At 43.8% G+C, this 20,559-nt stretch overlaps 3 protein-coding genes across 3 annotated transcripts in view; 1 reads left to right on the forward strand and 2 right to left on the reverse strand.

The window, feature by feature from the left end:
* LOC135537985 (histone-lysine N-methyltransferase KMT5B-like) overlaps window positions 1-2,827 on the reverse strand; it is a 50,138-nt gene extending 47,311 nt beyond the window's left edge. The window contains exon 1 of the mRNA XM_064963992.1: window positions 2,085-2,827. The gene's annotated coding sequence lies outside the window, so the exon portion shown is untranslated. The remainder of the gene's footprint in view (window positions 1-2,084) is intronic.
* A 716-nt stretch (window positions 2,828-3,543) lies between these two features.
* Window positions 3,544-8,076, reverse strand: LOC135537984 (heat shock factor-binding protein 1-like). Its single transcript, XM_064963991.1, has 4 exons — window positions 7,925-8,076; window positions 7,333-7,399; window positions 6,748-6,872; window positions 3,544-3,993 (listed from the first exon to the last, which is right to left on the reverse strand). The coding sequence occupies exons 1-3, from the start codon at window positions 7,970-7,972 to the stop codon at window positions 6,751-6,753; spliced, it is 237 nt and encodes a 78-aa protein (XP_064820063.1). The 5' UTR covers window positions 7,973-8,076; the 3' UTR covers window positions 3,544-3,993; window positions 6,748-6,750.
* Window positions 8,077-8,610: 534 nt separating this feature from the next.
* On the forward strand, window positions 8,611-19,866 carry LOC135537989 (solute carrier family 66 member 2-like). Its single transcript, XM_064963995.1, has 4 exons — window positions 8,611-9,390; window positions 10,332-10,465; window positions 11,065-11,281; window positions 18,589-19,866. The coding sequence occupies exons 1-4, from the start codon at window positions 9,173-9,175 to the stop codon at window positions 18,761-18,763; spliced, it is 744 nt and encodes a 247-aa protein (XP_064820067.1). The 5' UTR covers window positions 8,611-9,172; the 3' UTR covers window positions 18,764-19,866.
* Window positions 19,867-20,559: the final 693 nt, after the last annotated feature.

Here is a 20,559-nt window from a genome sequence, read left to right on the forward strand (position 1 = left end):
TGGAAAAGCATTCCAGGTTAAGCTGGTTGGCACAATTCCAAGAACGTGTAAAGTTGTCATCAAGACAAAGGGTGGCTACTTTGAAGAATCGAAAATATATCTTGATTCGTTCAACACTTTTTTGGTAACTACATTATTCAATTTGTTATTTCATAGTTGATGTCTTCACTATTATTCTACAATGTAGAAAATAGTAAAAAAAACAAATAAAAACCCTTGAATGAGTAGGTGTCCAAACTTTTGACTGGTACTGTATATCTTATTGTCCCAGGGAAGACAGGATGGCCTCAATTTCAAGCCCTGGAGGGTATTATTTTAGAAAAAGACCAAAAGTATTTAGGTGTAATTGTAATGTTGCAATATTTCACAGGCTACCGAGGGTGGTGCACCAACCTCCAGGCAAGCCTTAAAAGGGGCCGTGTTGTATTTTGAGACAGGCCTACATTGTCTGATGCTCTATGGAAAGATAGATAGTAATGCATTTGATTTGTGTTAGACCTTTTTTATGTGTGTGTGTGTGTGGGGGGGGGGGGGGGGGGGCTTAAGCTTTCGGACAAGTAAAAAATATATATATCATATTTCCTACTGGCTAAAAACGTTATATCTTTCTGTAATTCTTCTATTTCTCTCTCTGCATTGTTGGGAAGGTCCGTAAGTAAGCATTTCACTGTTAGTCTACACCTGTTGTATTTACAAAGCATGTGATAAATAAAAAAGTTATTTATAGTTTAACTCTCAACAGTAAAAAAAAATCTATATAATAATCGAAAATATAAATGGTGTAGAATCTTCAGATTCTGATTTAGATTATATCTGCAGCGCCACTTAGTGGTCGAATGAGGGAAGCCGCCTTGGCTGACTCAAATTTGGTACGTTTGAGACGTGTGTGATGATGTCTTATTTGCCAGCCAGATACACACATAACAATAAAATATTGATCGGAAGTTAAACTAAAGGGCAATAGAAGCCATGCATTTATTTTATGGAACAATGGATTTGGTAACACTTCTTTAGCTAGCTACAGCCTTGAACACTAGCAATTGAAATACGCCCCGGCGTAACGTCAGTACAAGCTAACAACAACACAAGAGGTTGTACTGACAGGGCCTCTTGTCAAAAACCAGCTGGCAAATTAGTGCAACACCTCATTCTGAGGGGTATATCAATGTCAGAAACGTTACCATATCATGTGCGAGTTAACGTTCGCTAGTTAGTTGACTGTTTTGAGAAAAGTGTTCAACGAGGACCCGGAAGGACACCACTGATACATGTTTGCCAACTTTCCATTTCAAACAGAGGCCTGATGATAGCCAACTCGTCGTTAATGTAGTCTATTTGCATGTCAGAGGGTGGACATTACACAATATTTAGCGATGTTACATAGCTATGTAGGTTGGCCCGGCATTAGCTTAACAAATTATGGATGTCTTAAACTTGAAAGCGACTGACCATTTACAGAAAGTTGACATACACATCTCACTCACCGGCACTGATATTCGTTTCAATGCCTTGGTGTTAACAGGGTTTAGTAATGTTAGTTAGCTAACAATCAATAACAGTAGAGTAAAACACCCGTGTTAACTAGCTAAAGCAAATCATCTGTACAGCTAGCTAATTATCTACCAGATAGGTACCGAAACAATCTAGCTAGTGATTTTCAACACAGAAGTCGATCGTAAATACACCTCTAATATACAAACACTGTACGATAAACAACACGTAGCTAAACGTTAACTATCTGTTTTTGAAAAGCAAGATAGACAAAATACTCGCCCAGGCCCAATAACCGAGGTTAGCTAGCCAGCTAGCATCGCTAGTTCAGGAAAACTGACTTGCTTGTCCATATCTCGTTTGTTTTCTTTATTACTAGGTAACTTACTATCATGGCTGAGTTTGGATGTTTAATAGCCCTCTAGTTATCTACATTACCTGACAAATGTTACCGTAACTAGCTGGCTACAAAACGGCACAGTTGTTAGCGAGGTAACTTACGTTCTGAAAACATTTTTCCACCCATAGAAAAGTGTCAGGGACGTCTTGCAACGACCATTCACCGATTGAACAATTAACGTAAAAATACTCACTCAATATTTATTCCAAGATGAGCAGGAACATTAGATAATCCTTCAACAACAACAAAAAAAATAATCCAGGATAGGTACGACACTGTAATCGGGGAAAAAATATCGTCGGAAACAAAACATTTCAGAAATTAAGATTAAAATTCAAGATGGCGGCTATAGCACAGGGAGCGAGGAGAAAGGCGAAGCACTGCCATCCAGAAGAAATAGACCCGAGGAATACTCCAGCCATTCGGCATCAATCATGTCCAATAGTTTAAGATTAAACATATATTAAAGTCGTTTTGACAATTAAATTAAGTTAACTGATGATTTCGAAAAATATAACACTATTATTTCCTGACTTTGTTAAAAAATAATCGGATGTACACAAAAGTAGTGCTGCATAAACAACCTCTAAAGCGCTTCCTAAGAATCCAACGACAGCTGATAGGATCTACGCTCTTCTGCAGTCACACTCCGATAGAAAGCAAGTGAAGAGCAGCAAATATCGTGCAATAAGTCTATCTGCATAAAGATGGCATGTGAGCACAAAGGACTATTCTATACGGCAATACTACATTGACTCTCACCACTACTCTTTTTTTCCCCCCAAGTACAATTTAACCAGTTGTTCAGAAACCGGTTTCCCGGTCGACCTATCTATGGCACAAATTGATGTGCGGTAGCTATGGTTCTAAGGTAGTTGTAGTTAAATCCATATGACAGCAAACGATATATCTATAAATCTGCGCACAGAGGGGTAATACAAAAATCTGAAATATAAACAACATTATTTGTCTAATCTCAGCTGTAAAGACACCTCTGTTGATGTCATGTTCAAAGCATAATATTCTTAATCATACAAAAAATAAAGAAGCTAACGCTGCCACCTGCAAGACTTTCTCTCACACACAGCTGGGCCGATTTGGCTCCAATGGGTGAATTGCCCTGTCCTGATGGACTTGCAAGACATTCTGCACCAACTTTTCAAACGAAGCAAGATATTTCAGGGTTGTTGTCCTTTCTATTTTGACAGTGTAGATCAGTGCCCAAACCTATGTAATTCCATGGTAGTCGGAGTAATGTCACATTTGTAACATGTACCAGTTTGCAATGTGTCATACACTGACTTTCCAATTGAAAATATTAGAATAAATTGCAGTAGCATACAAATTGTGCATTTCCATTTCATGCTTCGCTCTGTTGCATTTTTAAAACCCAACGCCTTGAGTATGGTGGATGTGGGTGTTCACTGCTTTTTAAACTGGGATTTATATCCTTCCCTCTGTTACATTTTTAAAACCCAACTCCTTGAGTATGGTGGATGTGGGTGTTCACTGCTTTTTAAACTGGGCGTTATATCCTTCCCGAGGGGGCATTTATTCAGAGATATTGACAGCTTCTTTGAAGCATTTTGTGCACAACTCATGTCCTCGAGGCACTGCTGTTTTCAACCTGTATGAGAGAAGAGGACCAAAAGTGTATGCAAGCCCTGGTTTATTGTGAAAAAGACTGAAAGTAAAGAAATCTTAACACACAATTTTTTTTAGAACATTTGAATAGCAGTAAATGTTTTGTGTTGAAATATTGTTAAAATGTTCAATTGGCTAGTTGACATAATCAGTTACTGGCCCAGCGAGTCACCTGAGTGAGCCCGAGTCACCTGAGTGAGCCCGAGTCACCTGAGTGAGCCATTATTCAGGATAGTGTCTCAAGTTAAGTTAAATATCAATTCAAAAAAAAAAAAAAGTCAATTCAAAAAAAAAAAAAAATGTCAAGAGTGAACATTATTACAAGAGTTACTATAAAACATGTTACAGACACAGTAAATTAAAATACTAATAATTAAAACAAAAAAACTTAAATATACAATACTCCTGAAAAATTGTCTGTTTCCCATTTAGTCTCCACCATCCTGTTACTTGGAAACCTGAGGGTGGAAAGAGAAGAGGCCATGTTAAATAAACCAAAGATCTTTCAAATCACAAAAACACTAGTTACTGGAGCCTGACCGATACAATGCCATTAGAAAATGTTCAACATCTGGTTGTGTTACAGCCTGAATTCAAAATGCATTATCTTACACCTCCCCCTATCGACACACAATACCCCACGGTGACAAAGTGAAAACATGTCTAGAAGTTTTTGCTCATTTATTTAACGTGAAATACAGAAATCTAATTTACATACAATTTTAACAGCTGAGTCAATACTTTGTGGAAGCACGTTTGGAGGCAAATACAGCCTTGAGTCGTGTCGGGTATGTCCGTATCGGCTTAGAGTCGTTTCGGGTATGTCCGTATCAGCTTAGTGTCGGGTATGTCCGTATCGGCTTAGAGTCGTGTCGGGTATGTCCGTATCGGCTTAGAGTCGTGTCGGGTATGTCCGTATCGGCTTAGAGTCGTGTCGGGTATGTCCGTATCGGCTTAGAGTCGTGTCGGGTATGTCCGTATCGGCTTAGAGTCGTGTCGGGTATGTCCGTATCGGCTTAGAGTCGTGTCGGGTATGTCCGTATCGGCTTAGAGTCGTGTCGGGTATGTCCGTATCGGCTTAGAGTCGTGTCGGGTATGTCCGTATCGGCTTAGAGTCGTGTCGGGTATGTCCGTATCGGCTTAGAGTCGTGTCGGGTATGTCCGTATCGGCTTAGAGTCGTGTCGGGTATGTCCGTATCGGCTTAGAGTCGTGTCGGGTATGTCCGTATCGGCTTAGAGTCGTGTCGGGTATGTCCGTATCGGCTTAGAGTCGTGTCGGGTATGTCCGTATCGGCTTAGAGTCGTGTCGGGTATGTCCGTATCGGCTTAGAGTCGTGTCGGGTATGTCCGTATCGGCTTAGAGTCGTGTCGGGTATGTCCGTATCGGCTTAGAGTCGTGTCGGGTATGTCCGTATCAGCTTAGAGTCGTGTCGGGTATGTCTGTATCAGCTTTCCACATCTGGATTTTGGGCATTTTCTCAAATTTTTCCTTGCAGATTTTCTCAAGCTTTCTTAAGTTAGATGGGGAGTGGCGGTGAACAGCAATCTTCAAGTTTTTCCACAGATTTTAAATGGGACTCAAGTGTACGCCACTTAAGGACTTTCACATTCTTGTTCTGAAGCCATTCAAGCGTTGCTTTGGCTGTATGCTTGGGGTCCTTGTCCCGTTGAAACGTAACTCTTTGCTCCCAGTCTAAGGTTGTTTGCGCTCTGAAGCAGGTTCTTATCACAGATTTTCCTGTATTTGGCTCCATTCATTGTTCCCTCTATTCTTATCAGTCACTGCTGCTGAAAAGCATCCCCCATAGCATGACACTTCCACCACCATGCTTCACAGTAGGGAATGTGTTAAGACAGGTGATGAGCTGTGCCTGGTTTATTCCAGACACTGATTTACATTCACGCCAAAGAGTTATATATTTTGTCTCATCAGACCACAGGATATTTTGCCTGATGCTCTGTCTTTTACATGCCTTTTTGCAAACACCAGGTCATGTACCCTTTTCTCAGGAGCGGCTTCTGTCTGGCCACTCTCCCATAAAGCCCAGATTGGTGAAGTGCTGTAAAGACTGTTGTCCTTCTGACAGGTTCTCCCATCTCAGCCAAGAAACTCTGTAGATCTGTTACAGTGGTCATTGGGTTCTTGCTCAGTTAGGTCAGACAGCCAGCTCTAAGCAGTCTGGGTAGTTCCATATTTTTTCAATTTCCTATGATGGAGACCACTGGGCTCATGGAAACTTCTTCAACAATCTAAACAGTTTTTATACCCTTCCCCCAGATTTAATTGTGATTAAGCATTCAGTATATCTCAGAGCACTACGGGACAGTTCCTTGGACTTCATGCTATAGTTTCTGCTCTGTCAACAGTGGGACTTTATTTACACACACTGCTGTGTTTTTTTTCGAAATCAGGTCCACATGTAGATTTCAAATCAAGTTTAAGAGACATACCCAAGCATGATCAAAGGACATTGGATGCAATTTGTAGCGTCATAGCAAAGAGGTGTATATACTGATGTAAATTAGATATTTCTGTATTTCATCTTTCAATATATTTTCAACAAAAAAACATGTTTTCACTTTGTTATTATAGGGCATTGTGTGTAGATAAATGGATTAGACAAAAAAAATACATTAAATCCATTTTAAATTCAGACTGGAACGCAAAATGTGTAATTAAGTCAAGGGGTACCAGTACTATCACCGACATTGTCCTTTTTAACCACTAAATAGGTACGGGCGGATATTCACTGATAACCGATATTGAATAAATAGAATGAAACAAGGGAATCTCACGCTGATCTGAACACCTGCAGCCATTTTGCATGACATTATTATCGTCACAAAATATGAAATCGACATTTGAAGCATAGTTATTGGACAATTGCTCTTTTGGAGGGAAATGTCTGAGAATTCAGAGTAGAAAGATGACACGTTTTCATTTCCCACTCTAAAAAAGACAATATATTGGCATCGGGAACTTTTGACACCCCAAAAATAGTAATCAGACCCCCCCCCCCCCAAAAAAAAACAACAACATATGGATCTGGTTCTAGTAGTTACAACCTGAAAACATACACAGTGTTGTTGACAAATATTGGACAGTTTAATTGGAAAAACCCTTCGAACACACACACACACACACACACAGAGAGATCTATAGGAGATGACAAAAACAAGCAAGAACGCTCAGTGGACTCCATGTTGATTACCTTTTAAGCAGAGCCCTGTTCCTCCTTGACCTTGTTCTCCGCCTCCATCTCCTCCACGCCAGCCTGGGTCATCAGGTCACCAATGTTCTTCTCCAGGTCATCGATGCGGCCACTCATCTCATCGAGTACTCTTGTCAAGGAAGTGGGAACAACATTCAGGTACCATGCCTACTTTACAAAACATCCCAAACTCCTATCCATAGAACTATGTAGCACCAATCCCTTTGGCCCAATCTGTCTGCTTGTTACAGCGGTCCATCAGTAATACAACGCCGATATTAATGCTCTGTATTTGGAAATGTTAGCAAAAGTTGAACATTTCACTGTTCGTCTACAACTGTTGTTTAAGAAGCATGTGACAAATAATAGTGATTGATTTACACAATTGCTTCAAACCCGGGCTGACAAAACCTCCAGGGTTGAGTGCATTACATGTATCTGAATGATCAAGTCATTGATATCATTAGACTACGCTATGAGCAATCCAATTCAATTGTAACATAAAACGGTGTCATTCTAAAAGTCTGTCTTTGATAGCATTGAAATGGTGAAAAATAGCATTGAAATTGTAAAAAGGCAGGATATTTCTTCCAATGATCTGGTCTGACATGGTCTGGAATTTATCCTGCATCTGCTGCAGCAATGTCTGGACCTGTAAGAGAGGAGGACAGAACATGTAATCACTGTTTGTTGCTATGTGTGGGTGGACACGTTTATATCCTGTAGCTTAGCAGAATCGTATTGCATGCATGCATACTATTGAACTTTGTGGGCGTTGAAGCTGCCTCTGATGCCTACACCGCTGATACCATGGAAACCATGGGGATTTGCAGTTTTGTCGTCAAGAAAAAACAAAAGTCAAGCTTTTACAAGCCGGGAACACAATTACATTTAGCCATCTATCACCCATCTATCAGTTACATTTCAATAACAATAGTTGTAGCTAGCTAGCTAAATAGGACTAAAACAAAAGGTAATGTAGCTAAACAGAATTTGACTGCAACTATTTCATTGAGATAAAACAACAAAAAAAGTTAATGTTGCTACAAAAACGATTGGGGGAGAAAAAAAAACAGTAACTTTAGCCAGTTAGCCAGCCTGCTAGCTAACGCTAGCTAGTTCTCAGGTTTTCAAATGGGACAGGATATGGAAAGGATTTGGGTCTAATAAGACTCACCACCCCAGTCAGGTCCTGTACAGATTTCGGATCCTGGATCTCTGACATTGCACTAAATTCGTGGCGCTGCTGTACTTATAAACCACTGGCTCGTCCGAGACGTCTTCTTCCTTCTCTGCAGTCGAAGCGAAACAACCTTGAATGATTGAGGGAATTATTTTACACTGGCCTGGATTGAACTGGGCAATGGCCGTTTACCTCATCGGCCAAAAACGGAGAGGGAGGAGCGCCCTTCTCAAATGGAACAGTAATCGACACCACTTGGTCATGTTGTCAACAAGGCAGCATGGTGCATCGTCCAGAAACATACAACATATATTTTCCAATAAAATACATGTTCTAATTAGTTTTAATTGGGATGGCAGATAAAGCGGTTTTTTTTAATCAAAAGCAATCACATGGAAAAATACATACTCTAACTAATTACTACATGTGCTTGATTACCAAACTTTTGTTTTGAGTCGATTTCGCAACCTGACGGTCAGGGCATGGCACCTTGCTCATGCCCAAAAGCAGCCCGGTTCCAAATGCGTTCAACTTTGAGCCGGTGTAAAACACACTAACACGGGCGCCAGAGCGAGATGAAACGAATCCCTCACTGACGAGCTACAGACCCCCAACGAGTAAACAGTGAAGCATGCGCATGATAAATCTCGCGAGTTTACCAAAACGGGAAACGAGCAAAAGGTATTGGATTAGAAGCGTTTATAATATAATGCAACAACATTAGTGAGTATTTGGAAGAAATAGAGCAGAACCTGGAACATGATGCATGGCGAACAAGCATTTAGTAGGAAATATATATTTCAAAGGAAATTGCATCCTCCTCGATTTGATTTATGAAACGGACATTTATTTAATCGGCATTCATTTTCTGCCGGTTGAATTCACTCAACTCTTGACTTTTTCTTATCCTGGCTTTGATTAACAAAAGCCTCCCTGTCATATAGGTAGGTTGGCTACAGTCCGTTTTTATTTCTCACCTCGTGTTGATTTGTAATTCATGCCAGAATACGAGCTCAGCAGACTTTTCAGCTTTGAAATAGGTTACAGTTTACTGTCTGATTGATTTGCAGTTAAAAAGTAAATGAACAAAACTACAACAAAATCTTACAGATTCTGTTTAGGGCCTATACCTATATGCACTATTGAACTAACGGAACTAAAGTCTGACGTTATGTTCGGTGCATTGGATCAGAGCCTACTGGTGGAAAGCTGTGCTGTGGTGTCCTATTCGTTGTGAGCGACATGGACAACAGACTGGGTCAGGGTGATGAAGAGGAGGGAGATGTGGGGACGCTGTGGCACTCTTTGGACTGGCTTACGTCCTGTGTGATGGTGGTTGGAGGGGCTCTGCCCTACGCCTCACAGTACCAGCAGATCCTTCGGACCAAGAACACAGACGGCTTCTCTACACGCGTCTGCCTGGTTCTGCTGGTCGCTAACATCCTCCGCATCCTCTTCTGGCGAGTGGGTTTGGGTGTTTGGGGGTAAGGTTTACCTGGGGGTAATGCAGTGTCAGGTTTTCCGCTAATGTGTGCGTCTGTTTGTTTGTTTGTGTGTATGTGTGTGCGTCTGTTTGCTTGTTTGTATGTGTGTGTGTGTGTGTGTGTGTGTGTGTGTGTGTGTGTGTGTGTGTGTGTGTGTGTGTGTGTGTGTGTGTGTGTGTGTGTGTGTGTGCGTCTGCCTATTTGTTTGTGTGTGTGTGTGTGTGTGTGTGTGTGTGTGTGTGTGTATGTGTGTGTGTGCGTCTGCCTGTTTGTGTGTGTGTATGTATGTGTGTGCGTCTGCCTGTGTGTATGTGTGTGCGTCTGCCTGTTTGTTTGTGCGTGTGTGTGTGTGTATGTTTGTGTGTGCGTCTGCCTGTTTGTGTGTGTGTGTGTGTGTGTGTGTGTGTGTGTGTGTGTGTGTGTGTGTGTGTGTATGTATGGGTGTGCGTCTGTGTGTGTGTGTGTGTGTGTGTGCGTCTGCCTGTGTGTATGTGTGTGTGTCTGCCTGTTTGTGTGTGTGTGTGTGTGTGTATGTTTGTGTGTGCGTCTGCCTGTTTGTGTGTGCGTCTGCCTGTGTGTATGTGTGTGCGTCTGCCTGTTTGTGTGTGTGTGTGTGTGTGTGTGTATGTATGGGTGTGCGTCTGTGTGTGTGTGTGTGTGTGCGTCTGCCTGTGTGTATGTGTGTGTGTCTGCCTGTTTGTGTGTGTGTGTGTGTATGTTTGTGTGTGCGTCTGCCTGTGTGTTTGTGTGTGCGTCTGCCTGTGTGTATGTGTGTGCGTCTGCCTGTGTGTTTGTGTGTGCGTCTGCCTGTGTGTATGTGTGTGCGTCTGCCTGTGTGTTTGTGTGTGCGTCTGCCTGTGTGTATGTGTGTGCGTCTGCCTGTTTGTTTGTGTGTGTGTGTGTTTTCACACCTGCAGGTTTGGGAAGCAGTTTGAGGTGACTCTGCTCCTGCAGAGTGTGGTGATGATTCTCACCATGCTGGTGATGCTCAACCTCTGCTGCTCTGTACAGAACACCAACCGTATCAGCACCAAACAGCACCACATCACAGGTAACAACAACCATATAGCACCCGTAGAATAACTATCTAACAGCCATCTGACTTCGTCTCCAGGCGTTTGGTTACGTTGAAAGATGATAGCAAAGGCTAACAACATCCTTTTAAAAACCATAAGACAGCCATCTATCACCCATCTATCCACCATGTAATAACCATCCAGCTGTTCTATTGTTTTACCACTAGAGGGAGCTATTGGGGAGGAAAGAGGAAACAAAAACCTTCCAATATTTACCTTCTGTATTTCTCTCTCTGTCTGTCTGTATCTCTCTCTGTCTCTCTGTCTGTGTCTATGTCTCTCTGTCTGTATCTATGTCTCTTGTCTGTATCTCTGTCTGTGTCTGTATCTCTGTGTCTCTGTCTGTGTTTCTCTGTGTGTATCTATGTCTCTCTGTCTGTGTCTGTCTCTGTCTGTGTTCCTCTGTCTCTCTCTGTCTGTATCCATGTCTCTCTGTCTGTATCTCTGTCTCTCTGTCTGTGTCTATGTCGGTCGCTCTCTCTGTCTGTATCTCTGTGTCTCTGTCTCTGTCTGTGTTTCTCTGTGTCTCTGTCTCGCTCTCTCTCTCCATCCACCCCATCTCTCTCTCTATCAGATCTGGAACCCCGGTTCTTTTGGAGCTGGGATGGCTTTGAGGACTACCTCATCTTCCTGTTGGCCTTCACGCTGCCCTGTGCCTTCACCACCCTTCTCCTCCTGGACTCCTCTCTGTTTGTTGAGTCCCTGGGCTTCCTGGCCGTGCTGACGGAGGCCATGCTGGGGCTACCACAGCTGCTCCAGAACCAACGCAACCACTCCACCACCGGCATGAGGTGAGGCTAAGGAAACAAACACATTTTCTTCAGGAAATTTACTACCCGCTCTACTCAGATAAAGGTTACCAGCCCTCACTCACCTGCTTCTCTCAGCATCCCCTAACAGTCATCACTCACCTGCTTCTCTCAGCATCCCCTACCAGCCCTCACTCACCTGCTTCTCTCAGCATGCCCTACCAGCCCTCACTTACCTGCTTCTCTCAGCTTCCCCTACCAGCCATCACTCACCTGCTTCTCTCAGCATCGCCTACCAGCCCTCACTCACCTGCTTCTCTCAGCATCGCCTACCAGCCCTCACTCACCTGCTTCTCTCAGCATGCCCTACTAGCCCTCACTCACCTGCTTCTCTCAGCATCGCCTACCAGCCCTCACTCACCTGCTTCTCTCAGCATCCCTTACCAGCCCTCACTCACCTGCTTCTCTCAGCATCACCTACCAGCCCTCACTCACCTGCTTCTCTCAGCATCACCTACCAGCCCTCACTCACCTGCTTCTCTCAGCATGCCCTACCAGCCCTCACTCACCTGCTTCTCTCAGCTTCCCCTACCAGCCATCACTCACCTGCTTCTCTCAGCATCCCCTAACAGTCATCACTCACCTGCTTCTCTCAGCATCCCCTATCAGCCCTCATTCATCTGCTTCTCTCAGCATGCCCTACCAGCTCTCACTCACCTGCTTCTCTCAGCATCGCCTACCAGCCCTCACTCACCTGCTTCTCTCAGCATCCCCTATCAGCCCTCATTCACCTGCTTCTCTCAGCATGCCCTACCAGCTCTCACTCACCTGCTTCTCTCAGCATCGCCTACTAGCCCTCACTCACCTGCTTCTCTCAGCATCCCCTACCAGCCATCATTCACCTGCTTCTCTTCTCTCAGCATCCCCTACCAGCCATCATTCACCTGCTTCTCTTCTCTCAGCATGCTCTACCAGCCCTCACTCACCTGCTTCTCTCAGCATCCCCTACCAGCCCTCACTCACCTGCTTCTCTCAGCATCCCCTACCAGCCATCATTCACCTGCTTCTCTTCTCTCAGCATGCTCTACCAGCCCTCACTCACCTGCTTCTCTCAGCATCCCCTACCAGCCCTCACTCACCTGCTTCTCTCAGCTTCCCCTACCAGCCATCACTCACCTGCTTCTCTTCTCTCAGCATCCCCTACCAGCCCTCACTCACCTGCTTCTCTCAGCATCCCCTACCAGCCCTCACTCACCTGCTTCTCTCAGCATCCCCTACCAACCCTCACTCACCTGCTTCTCTTCTCTCAGCATCCCCTACCAGCCATCATTCACCTGCTTCTCTTCTCTCAGCATCCCCTACCAGCCATCATTCACCTGCTTCTCTTCTCTCAGCATGCTCTACCAGCCCTCACTCACCTGCTTCTCTCAGCATCCCCTACCAGCCATCATTCACCTGCTTCTCTTCTCTCAGCATCCCTTACCAGCCATCATTCACCTGCTTCTCTTCTCTCAGCATGCTCTACCAGCCCTCACTCACCTGCTTCTCTCAGCATCCCCTACCAGCCCTCACTCACCTGCTTCTCTTCTCTCAGCATCCCCTACCAGCCATCATTCACCTGCTTCTCTTCTCTCAGCATCCCCTACCAGCCATCATTCACCTGCTTCTCTTCTCTCAGCATCCCCTACCAGCCATCATTCACCTGCTTCTCTTCTCTCAGCATCCCCTACCAGCCCTCACTCACCTGCTTCTCTCAGCATCCCCTACCAGCCCTCACTCACCTGCTTCTCTCAGCATCCCCTACCAGCCATCATTCACCTGCTTCTCTTCTCTCAGCATCCCCTACCAGCCATCATTCACCTGCTTCTCTTCTCTCAGCATGCTCTACCAGCCCTCACTCACCTGCTTCTCTCAGCATCCCCTACCAGCCATCATTCACCTGCTTCTCTTCTCTCAGCATCCCCTACCAGCCATCATTCACCTGCTTCTCTTCTCTCAGCATCCCCTACCAGCCATCATTCACCTGCTTCTCTTCGCTCAGCATGCTCTACCAGCCCTCACTCACCTGCTTCTCTTCTCTCAGCATCCCCTACCAGCCATCATTCACCTGCTTCTCTTCTCTCAGCATGCTCTACCAGCCATCATTCACCTGCTTCTCTTCTCTCAGCATCCCCTACCAGCCATCATTCACCTGCTTCTCTTCTCTCAGCATCCCCTACCAGCCATCATTCACCTGCTTCTCTCAGCATATCCTACCAGCCCTCACTCACCTGCTTCTCTCAGCATCCCCTACCAGCCATCATTCACCTGCTTCTCTTCTCTCAGCATCCCCTACCAGCCATCATTCACCTGCTTCTCTTCTCTCAGCATCCCCTACCAGCCCTCACTCACCTGCTTCTCTCAGCATATCCTACCAGCCCTCACTCACCTGCGTCTCTCTGTCCGCTCTTCATACCCATCTATTCCTCTCTGTTTTATAATATAATGTAGCCGTGATGGCGAGCGGGGATGAAGACCCTGATGAGTGTTTTGTTGTTACATTTGAACATGTTATACATTGGAGCAGAGCGAGCCAACTTGATACATTGTATAATTTAATTTCCTGGTATAACCAAGAGCACGGGCCAGTCTGAGTAAGCTTTGCAATTACACGTTTGCTCGCCTGTCACACAGTCTCTTGAGTGCCAGAGGGAAAATGGAGCACAGCTTCGCGACAGGCATGTCTTCAGCATTACAGAAAGGAAAACGCCTCGTCTTAAAAAACACGAGACATTTTACCAGAGACACCTTTTTTCTAATGGCAGACTAAACTATATAGAATTCATGTAGGCCTAATGGGAGACTAAACTATATAGGATTCAAGTAGGCCTAATGGGAGACTAAACTATATAGGATTCAAGTAGGCCTAATGGGAGACTAAACTATATAGCATTCATATAGGCCTAATGGGAGACTAAACTATATAGGATTCATATAGGCCTAATGGGAGACTAAACTCTATAGGATTCATATAGGCCTAATGGCAGACTAAACTCTATAGGATTCATATAGGCCTAATGGGAGACTAAACTCTATAGGATTCATATAGGCCTAATGGCAGACTAAACTATATAGGATTCAAGTAGGCCTAATGGGAGACTAAACTATATAGGATTCAAGTAGGCCTAATGGGAGACTAAACTATATAGGATTCATATAGGCCTAATGGGAGACTATATAGGATTCATATAGGCCTAATGGGAGACTAAACTCTATAGGATTCATATAGGCCTAATGGGAGACTATATAGGATTCATATAGGCCTAATGGGAGACTAAACTCTATAGGATTCATATAAGTCTAATGGGAGACTAAACTATATAGGATTCATATAGGCCTAATGGGAGACTAAACTATATAGGATTCATATAAGTCTAATGGGAGACTATATAGGATTCAAGTAGGCCTAATGGCAGACTAAACTATATAGGATTCATATAGGCCTAATGGGAGACTATATAGGATTCATATAGGCCTACCTAATGGGAGACTAAACTGTATAGGATTCATATAGGCCTAATGGGAGACTATACTATATAAGATTCATATAGGCCTAATGGGAGACTATACTATATAAGATTCATATAGGCCTAATGGGAGACTATATAGGATTCATATAGACCTAATGGGATACTATACTATATAAGATTCATATAGGCCTAATGGGAGACTATACTATATAGGATTCATATAGGCCTAATGGGAGACTATATAGGATTCATATAGACCTAATGGGAGACTATACTATATAAGATTCATATAGACCTAATGGGATACTATACTATATAGGATTCATATAGGCCTAATGGGAGACTATATAGGGTTCATATAGACCTAATGGGAGACTATACTATATAAGATTCATATAGGCCTAATGGGAGACTATACTATATGGGATTCATATAGGCCTACCTAATGGGAGACTATACTATATAGGATTCATATAGGCCTATTGGGAGACTATACTATATAGGATTCATATAGGCCTAATGGAAGACTAAACTATATAGGATTCATATGGGCCTAATGGAAGACTAAACTATATAGGATTCATATGGGCCTAATGGAAGACTAAACTATATAGGATTCATATAGGCCTAATGGGAGACTATACTATATAGGATTCATATAGGCCTAATGGGAGACTATACTATATAGGATTCATATAGGCCTACCTAATGGGAGACTATATAGGATTCATATAGGCCTAATGGAAGACTAAACTATATAGGATTCATATAGGCCTAATGGAAGACTAAACTATAAAATAATTATCTTTTTCTTGGGCTACTTAAATTCTGTTTGGTGCCTAACATTTTTTTAAAGTTGGGAGCAGTGTGTGTTTGTTGGACACCGAGAGAGTGGTGTGTGTTTATTTATGAAAACTAGGGGGGTGGGGTGTCACCTCTATTTAACCAGGTAGACCAGATCACCTTTATTTAACCAGGTAGACCAGATCACCTTTATTTAACCAGGTAGACCAGATCACCTTTATTTAACCAGGTAGACCAGATCACCTTTATTTAACCAGGTAGACCAGATCACCTTTATTTAACCAGGTAGGCTAGTTGAGAACAAGTTCTCATTTACAACTGTGACCTGGCCAAGATAAAGCAAAGCAGTGTGAACAGACAACAACACAGAGTTACACACAATAAAACAAGTCAATGACACAGTAGAAAAAAAAGAAAGTCTATATACAGTGTGTGCAAAAGGCATGATGAGGTAGGCAATAAATAGGCCATAGGAGCGAATAATTTCAATTTAGCAATATAATACAATGATATAATATAGGTTACCCTTGGATGCACAACGGAGCCTGGGAGGCTCACAGGAATCCACAGTAGGCCCACTCTATCAATTATCCAGTTTTCAATGCATTACTTCTTGTATTCCCCCCAAAAATGTGTTTAGCACTGTAATTTAATTTTTTTTAAACTGCGAAATTATCTTTGCGCCATGGAAACATTTGTACTGTTACAGAAAATTAGCTTTAAAACGGCAAAAAATAGCTTTAAAACTTTAAAATGTCCTTCCCCAGAACCCAGACTTTAAAATGTCCTTCCCCAGAACCCAGACTTTAAAATGTCCTTCCCCAGAACCCAGACTTTAAAATGTCCTTCCCCAGAACCCAGACGTTAAAATGTCCCTCCCCAGAACCCAGACTTTAAAATGTCCCTCCCCAGAACCCAGACTTTAAAATGTCCTTCCCCAGAACCCAGACTTTAAAATGTCCCTCCCCAGAACCCAGACTTTAAAATGTCCTTCCCCAGAACCCAGACTTTAAAATGTCCCTCCCCAGAACCCAGACTTTAAAATGTCCTTCCCCAGAACCCAGACTTTAAAATGTCCCTCCCCAGAACCCAGACTTTAAAATGTCCTTCCCCAGAACCCAGACTTTAAAATGTCCCTCCCCAGAACCCAGACTTTAAAATGTCCTTCCCCAGAACCCAGACGTTAAAATGTCCCTCCCCAGAACCCAGACTTTAAAATGTCCCTCCCCAGAACCCAGACTTTAAAATGTCCTTCCCCAGAACCCAGACTTTAAAATGTCCTTCCCCAGAACCCAGACTTTAAAATGTCCTTTCCCAGGCCCCAGAACCCAGACTTTAAAATGTCCTTCCCCAGAACCCAGACTTTAAAATGTCCTTCCCCAGAACCCAGACTTTAAAATGTCCTTCCCCAGAACCCAGACGTTAAAATGTCCCTCCCCAGAACCCAGACTTTAAAATGTCCCTCCCCAGAACCCAGACTTTAAAATGTCCTTCCCCAGAACCCAGACTTTAAAATGTCCCTCCCCAGAACCCAGACTTTAAAATGTCCTTCCCCAGAACCCAGACGTTAAAATGTCCCTCCCCAGAACCCAGACGTTAAAATGTCCCTCCCCAGAACCCAGACTTGACGAGAGCCATCCTCTGAAACGCGTTCCAGCCGTACCCTGAGACACACTAACTGACCTACTAAATGAACTAAGTTTGTCTCAAAATGGCACCGTATTCCCTACCTATAATGCAATGCACCTACACAGTGCACTATCTGGGGATTAAGTTGGCATTTGGGATGTGATCTAATAATACTCAGATGACACCCGGCTGTCTGCCAAAACCTGTTGGTTATGATAATGAAGAACCACCATTAAGTCAACAACCATTGTAGAGTTGAGGTCACGATGATGTGAGACTGTCAACCATGCCATGCTCCTCTGTTTAAATTGGATATGATAGATCATCATTAAGATAAGCTACATATACAGATGCTAAGCTAATACCAGTTTGTGGCTTGGCACATTGCAGAGTTGAGGTCACGATAATGTGAGACTGTCAACCATGCTATGCTCCTCTGTTTAAATTGGATATGATAGATCATCATTAAGATAAGCTACATATACAGATGCTAAGCTTATACCAGTTTGTGGCTTGGCACAGGGAGAACGGTGCGACTGCAGACCGCCATTCATCTGCAGGAATCCCTCTTTATACTTCGTTGGGTAAAAATGTTATGCTATGACTCCGGGAGCCAGGTGCACTCCAGTACAGTAGGTAGCGGTAACCGTATGCTAGCCAGACCTAAAGAGGACTCCGGTACACATCAGGCAGGAGCCGGCATCGTGTGCTAGTTAGTCCTAAAGAGGACTCTGCTACACCTTCTGGGTGTCATAGGGCCAGGTTGGGCTGCCTCAGACACCAGTCAGCCTGGCCTACAGACCTTCTGGGTGTCATAGGGCCAGGTTGGGCTGCCTCAGACACCAGTCAGCCTGGCCTACAGACCTTCTGGGTGTCATAGGGCCAGGTTGGGCTGCCTCAGACACCAGTCAGCCTGGTCTACAGACCTTCTGGGTGTCATAGGGCCAGGTTGGGCTGCCTCAGACACCAGTCAGCCTGGCCTACAGACCTTCTGGGTGTCATAGGGCCAGGTTGGGCTGCCTCAGACACCAGTCAGCCTGGTCTACAGACCTTCTGGGTGTTATAGGGCTATAGGGCCAGGTTGGGCTGCCTCAGACACCAGTCAGCCTGGCCTACAGACCTTCTGGGTGTCATTGGCCCCATGTTGGACTGCCTCAGACACCAGTCGGCCTGGCCTACAGACCTTCTGGGTGTCATTGGCCCCATGTTGGACTGCCTCGGGCACCAGTCGGACCTATTTGACACTGATGATCAATAATGACCTCTTCAGTTCGGTGCTCAAACCGATCTAAAGACACACCTGGAGGCAAACAGGTGCAGCACCATGTTTCCGCTTCTCAGTGACTCTGTCATTCAAAGTGATGGTCAATGATCCTGTTTTCTTATTGACATGTTTTCTGTCTTCAGTGTGAACATGGTCCTACTGTGGATGGCCGGGGACAGCTTCAAGACGGCCTACTTTGCCCTGAAGGAGAGCCCGCTCCAGTTCCTGTTGTGTGGGTTGACTCAGGTACTGGTGGATCTGGCTATCCTCTATCAAGTGTGTCTCTACAGCCAAGACCTCTGGGACAAACTGGCTTAGCTAACTCTAACCCTAGCTATCTCTAACCCTAGCTATCTCTAACCCTAGCTATCTCTAACCCTAGCTAACTCTAACCCTAGCTAACTCTAACCCTAGCTAACTCTAACCTAAGCTATCACTAGCTAACTCTAACCCTAGCTAACTCTAACCTAAGCTATCACTAGCTAACTCTAACCCTAGCTAACTCTAACCTAAGCTATCACTAGCTAACTCTAACCCTAGCTAACTCTAACCCTAGCTATCACTAGCTAACTCTAACCCTAGCTAACTCTAACCTAAGCTATCACTAGCTAACTCTAACCCTAGCTAACTCTAACCTAAGCTATCACTAGCTAACTCTAACCCTAGCTAACTCTAACCCTAGCTAACTCTAACCTAAGCTATCACTAGCTAACTCTAACCCTAGCTAACTCTAACCTAAGCTATCACTAGCTAACTCTAACCCTAGCTAACTCTAACCTAAGCTATCACTAGCTAACTCTAACTCTAACCTAAGCTATCACTAGCTAACTCTAACCCTAGCTAACTCTAACCCTAGCTATCACGAGTGTTGGATCCTGTATTTTACATTATAGCCATTACCATATATATGATTGAATATTATCTGCTGTTGGCTTGTGTGGATGTATGTATGTGTTATGCAACATAGCTGACTTGAAACATTGTTAAAAGTATCAGGGCCATGGGACTTTCTCATGATGGAAAAATACAGAGAAGCATGAAGACAGGAACTGTTCAATGAGTTGGGAGGGGGGCACATTCAGAGCGGGGTGTTGCGAGAACAAGCGGCCTTTTGTTAGATAACAGGAGCCAGGTGCGAGATAACGGTATGAGAACCTGGAAGTTCTTCACAAGCAAGTTACATCTATCAACAGAAGCGCCAAGAGGCGGGGACCCGCCTGAGCGCCTGCAATAGGCCGAGCAAGTTTAAACCACGCCCAGCCTCTACTGTGATAGGCCAACAGACGGGTTGGAACTGTCTATCACAGTATAAAGAATACTGTTTTACATACGTCTTGTCAGTTCTCTGTTCTGCCCTGCGTGGTATTACAGAGAGCCCGTATATACGAAAGTTGCATTTGCCATTTATTACTTAGCTAATAAAAAATGCATACTATAAAATCGGTGACTCATTGTTATATTTATCCTGATACCAGATTTGAATTTACGCAACTCTAACCCGAGCTAACTCTAACCCGAGCTAACTCTAACCCGAGCTAACTCTAACCCGAGCTAACTCTAACATTAGCTAACCCTAGCTAACTCAACACCTTGTAGAGTCCCTGTGGAAGGCTTTCAACACCTTATAGAGACCCTGTGGAAGGCTTTCAACACCTTGTAGAGTCCCTGTGGAAGGCTTTCAACACCTTGTAGAGTCCCTGTGGAAGGCTTTCAACACCTTGTAGAGACCCTGTGGAAGGCTTTCAACACCTTGTAGAGTCCCTGTGGAAGGCTTTCAACACCTTGTAGAGACCCTGTGGAAGGCTTTCAACACCTTGTAGAGACCCTGTGGAAGGCTTTCAACACCTTGTAGAGTCCACGACCTGACAAGTTGAGGATGCTCTGAGGGCTAAAGTGGAGGAGGGGTGTTCCTAATGTTTTGTATATACTCACTGTCGGTCACAGGAGTGAACAACATTTCTTTTCAAGCAGATTTTGATTGATCTTCATGAGAAGACCAGTATTTATGAAGTTGCCAGGTTTCTCATTTAATTTATTCATGTATTTATTTGGGTCGTTTTTAGTTTTTCTATTCAAGTTATTTTGACTTGAGTTGTATGAGAAGTGTTCAGTAT

The sequence above is a fragment of the Oncorhynchus masou genome, unplaced genomic scaffold (genome assembly GCF_036934945.1).
Source record: "Oncorhynchus masou masou isolate Uvic2021 unplaced genomic scaffold, UVic_Omas_1.1 unplaced_scaffold_881, whole genome shotgun sequence".
NCBI lineage: Eukaryota > Metazoa > Chordata > Actinopteri > Salmoniformes > Salmonidae > Oncorhynchus > Oncorhynchus masou.

Coding starts and splice junctions, on each gene's coding strand:
- LOC135537989 (XM_064963995.1), top strand. CDS start 9,173: ATGGACAACAGACTGGGTCAGGGTGATGAAGAGGAGGGAGATGTGGGG. Junction 9,391..10,331: donor ATCCTCCGCATCCTCTTCTG/GCGAGTGGGTTT, acceptor TCACACCTGCAG/GTTTGGGAAGCAGTTTGAGG. Junction 10,466..11,064: donor CAAACAGCACCACATCACAG/GTAACAACAACC, acceptor TCTCTCTATCAG/ATCTGGAACCCCGGTTCTTT.
- LOC135537984 (XM_064963991.1), bottom strand. CDS start 7,972: ATGTCAGAGATCCAGGATCCGAAATCTGTACAGGACCTGACTGGGGTG. Junction 7,400..7,924: donor TACAGGACCTGACTGGGGTG/GTGAGTCTTATT, acceptor CCTCTCTTACAG/GTCCAGACATTGCTGCAGCA. Junction 6,873..7,332: donor AGACCAGATCATTGGAAGAA/ATATCCTGCCTT, acceptor TGACAAGAGTAC/TCGATGAGATGAGTGGCCGC.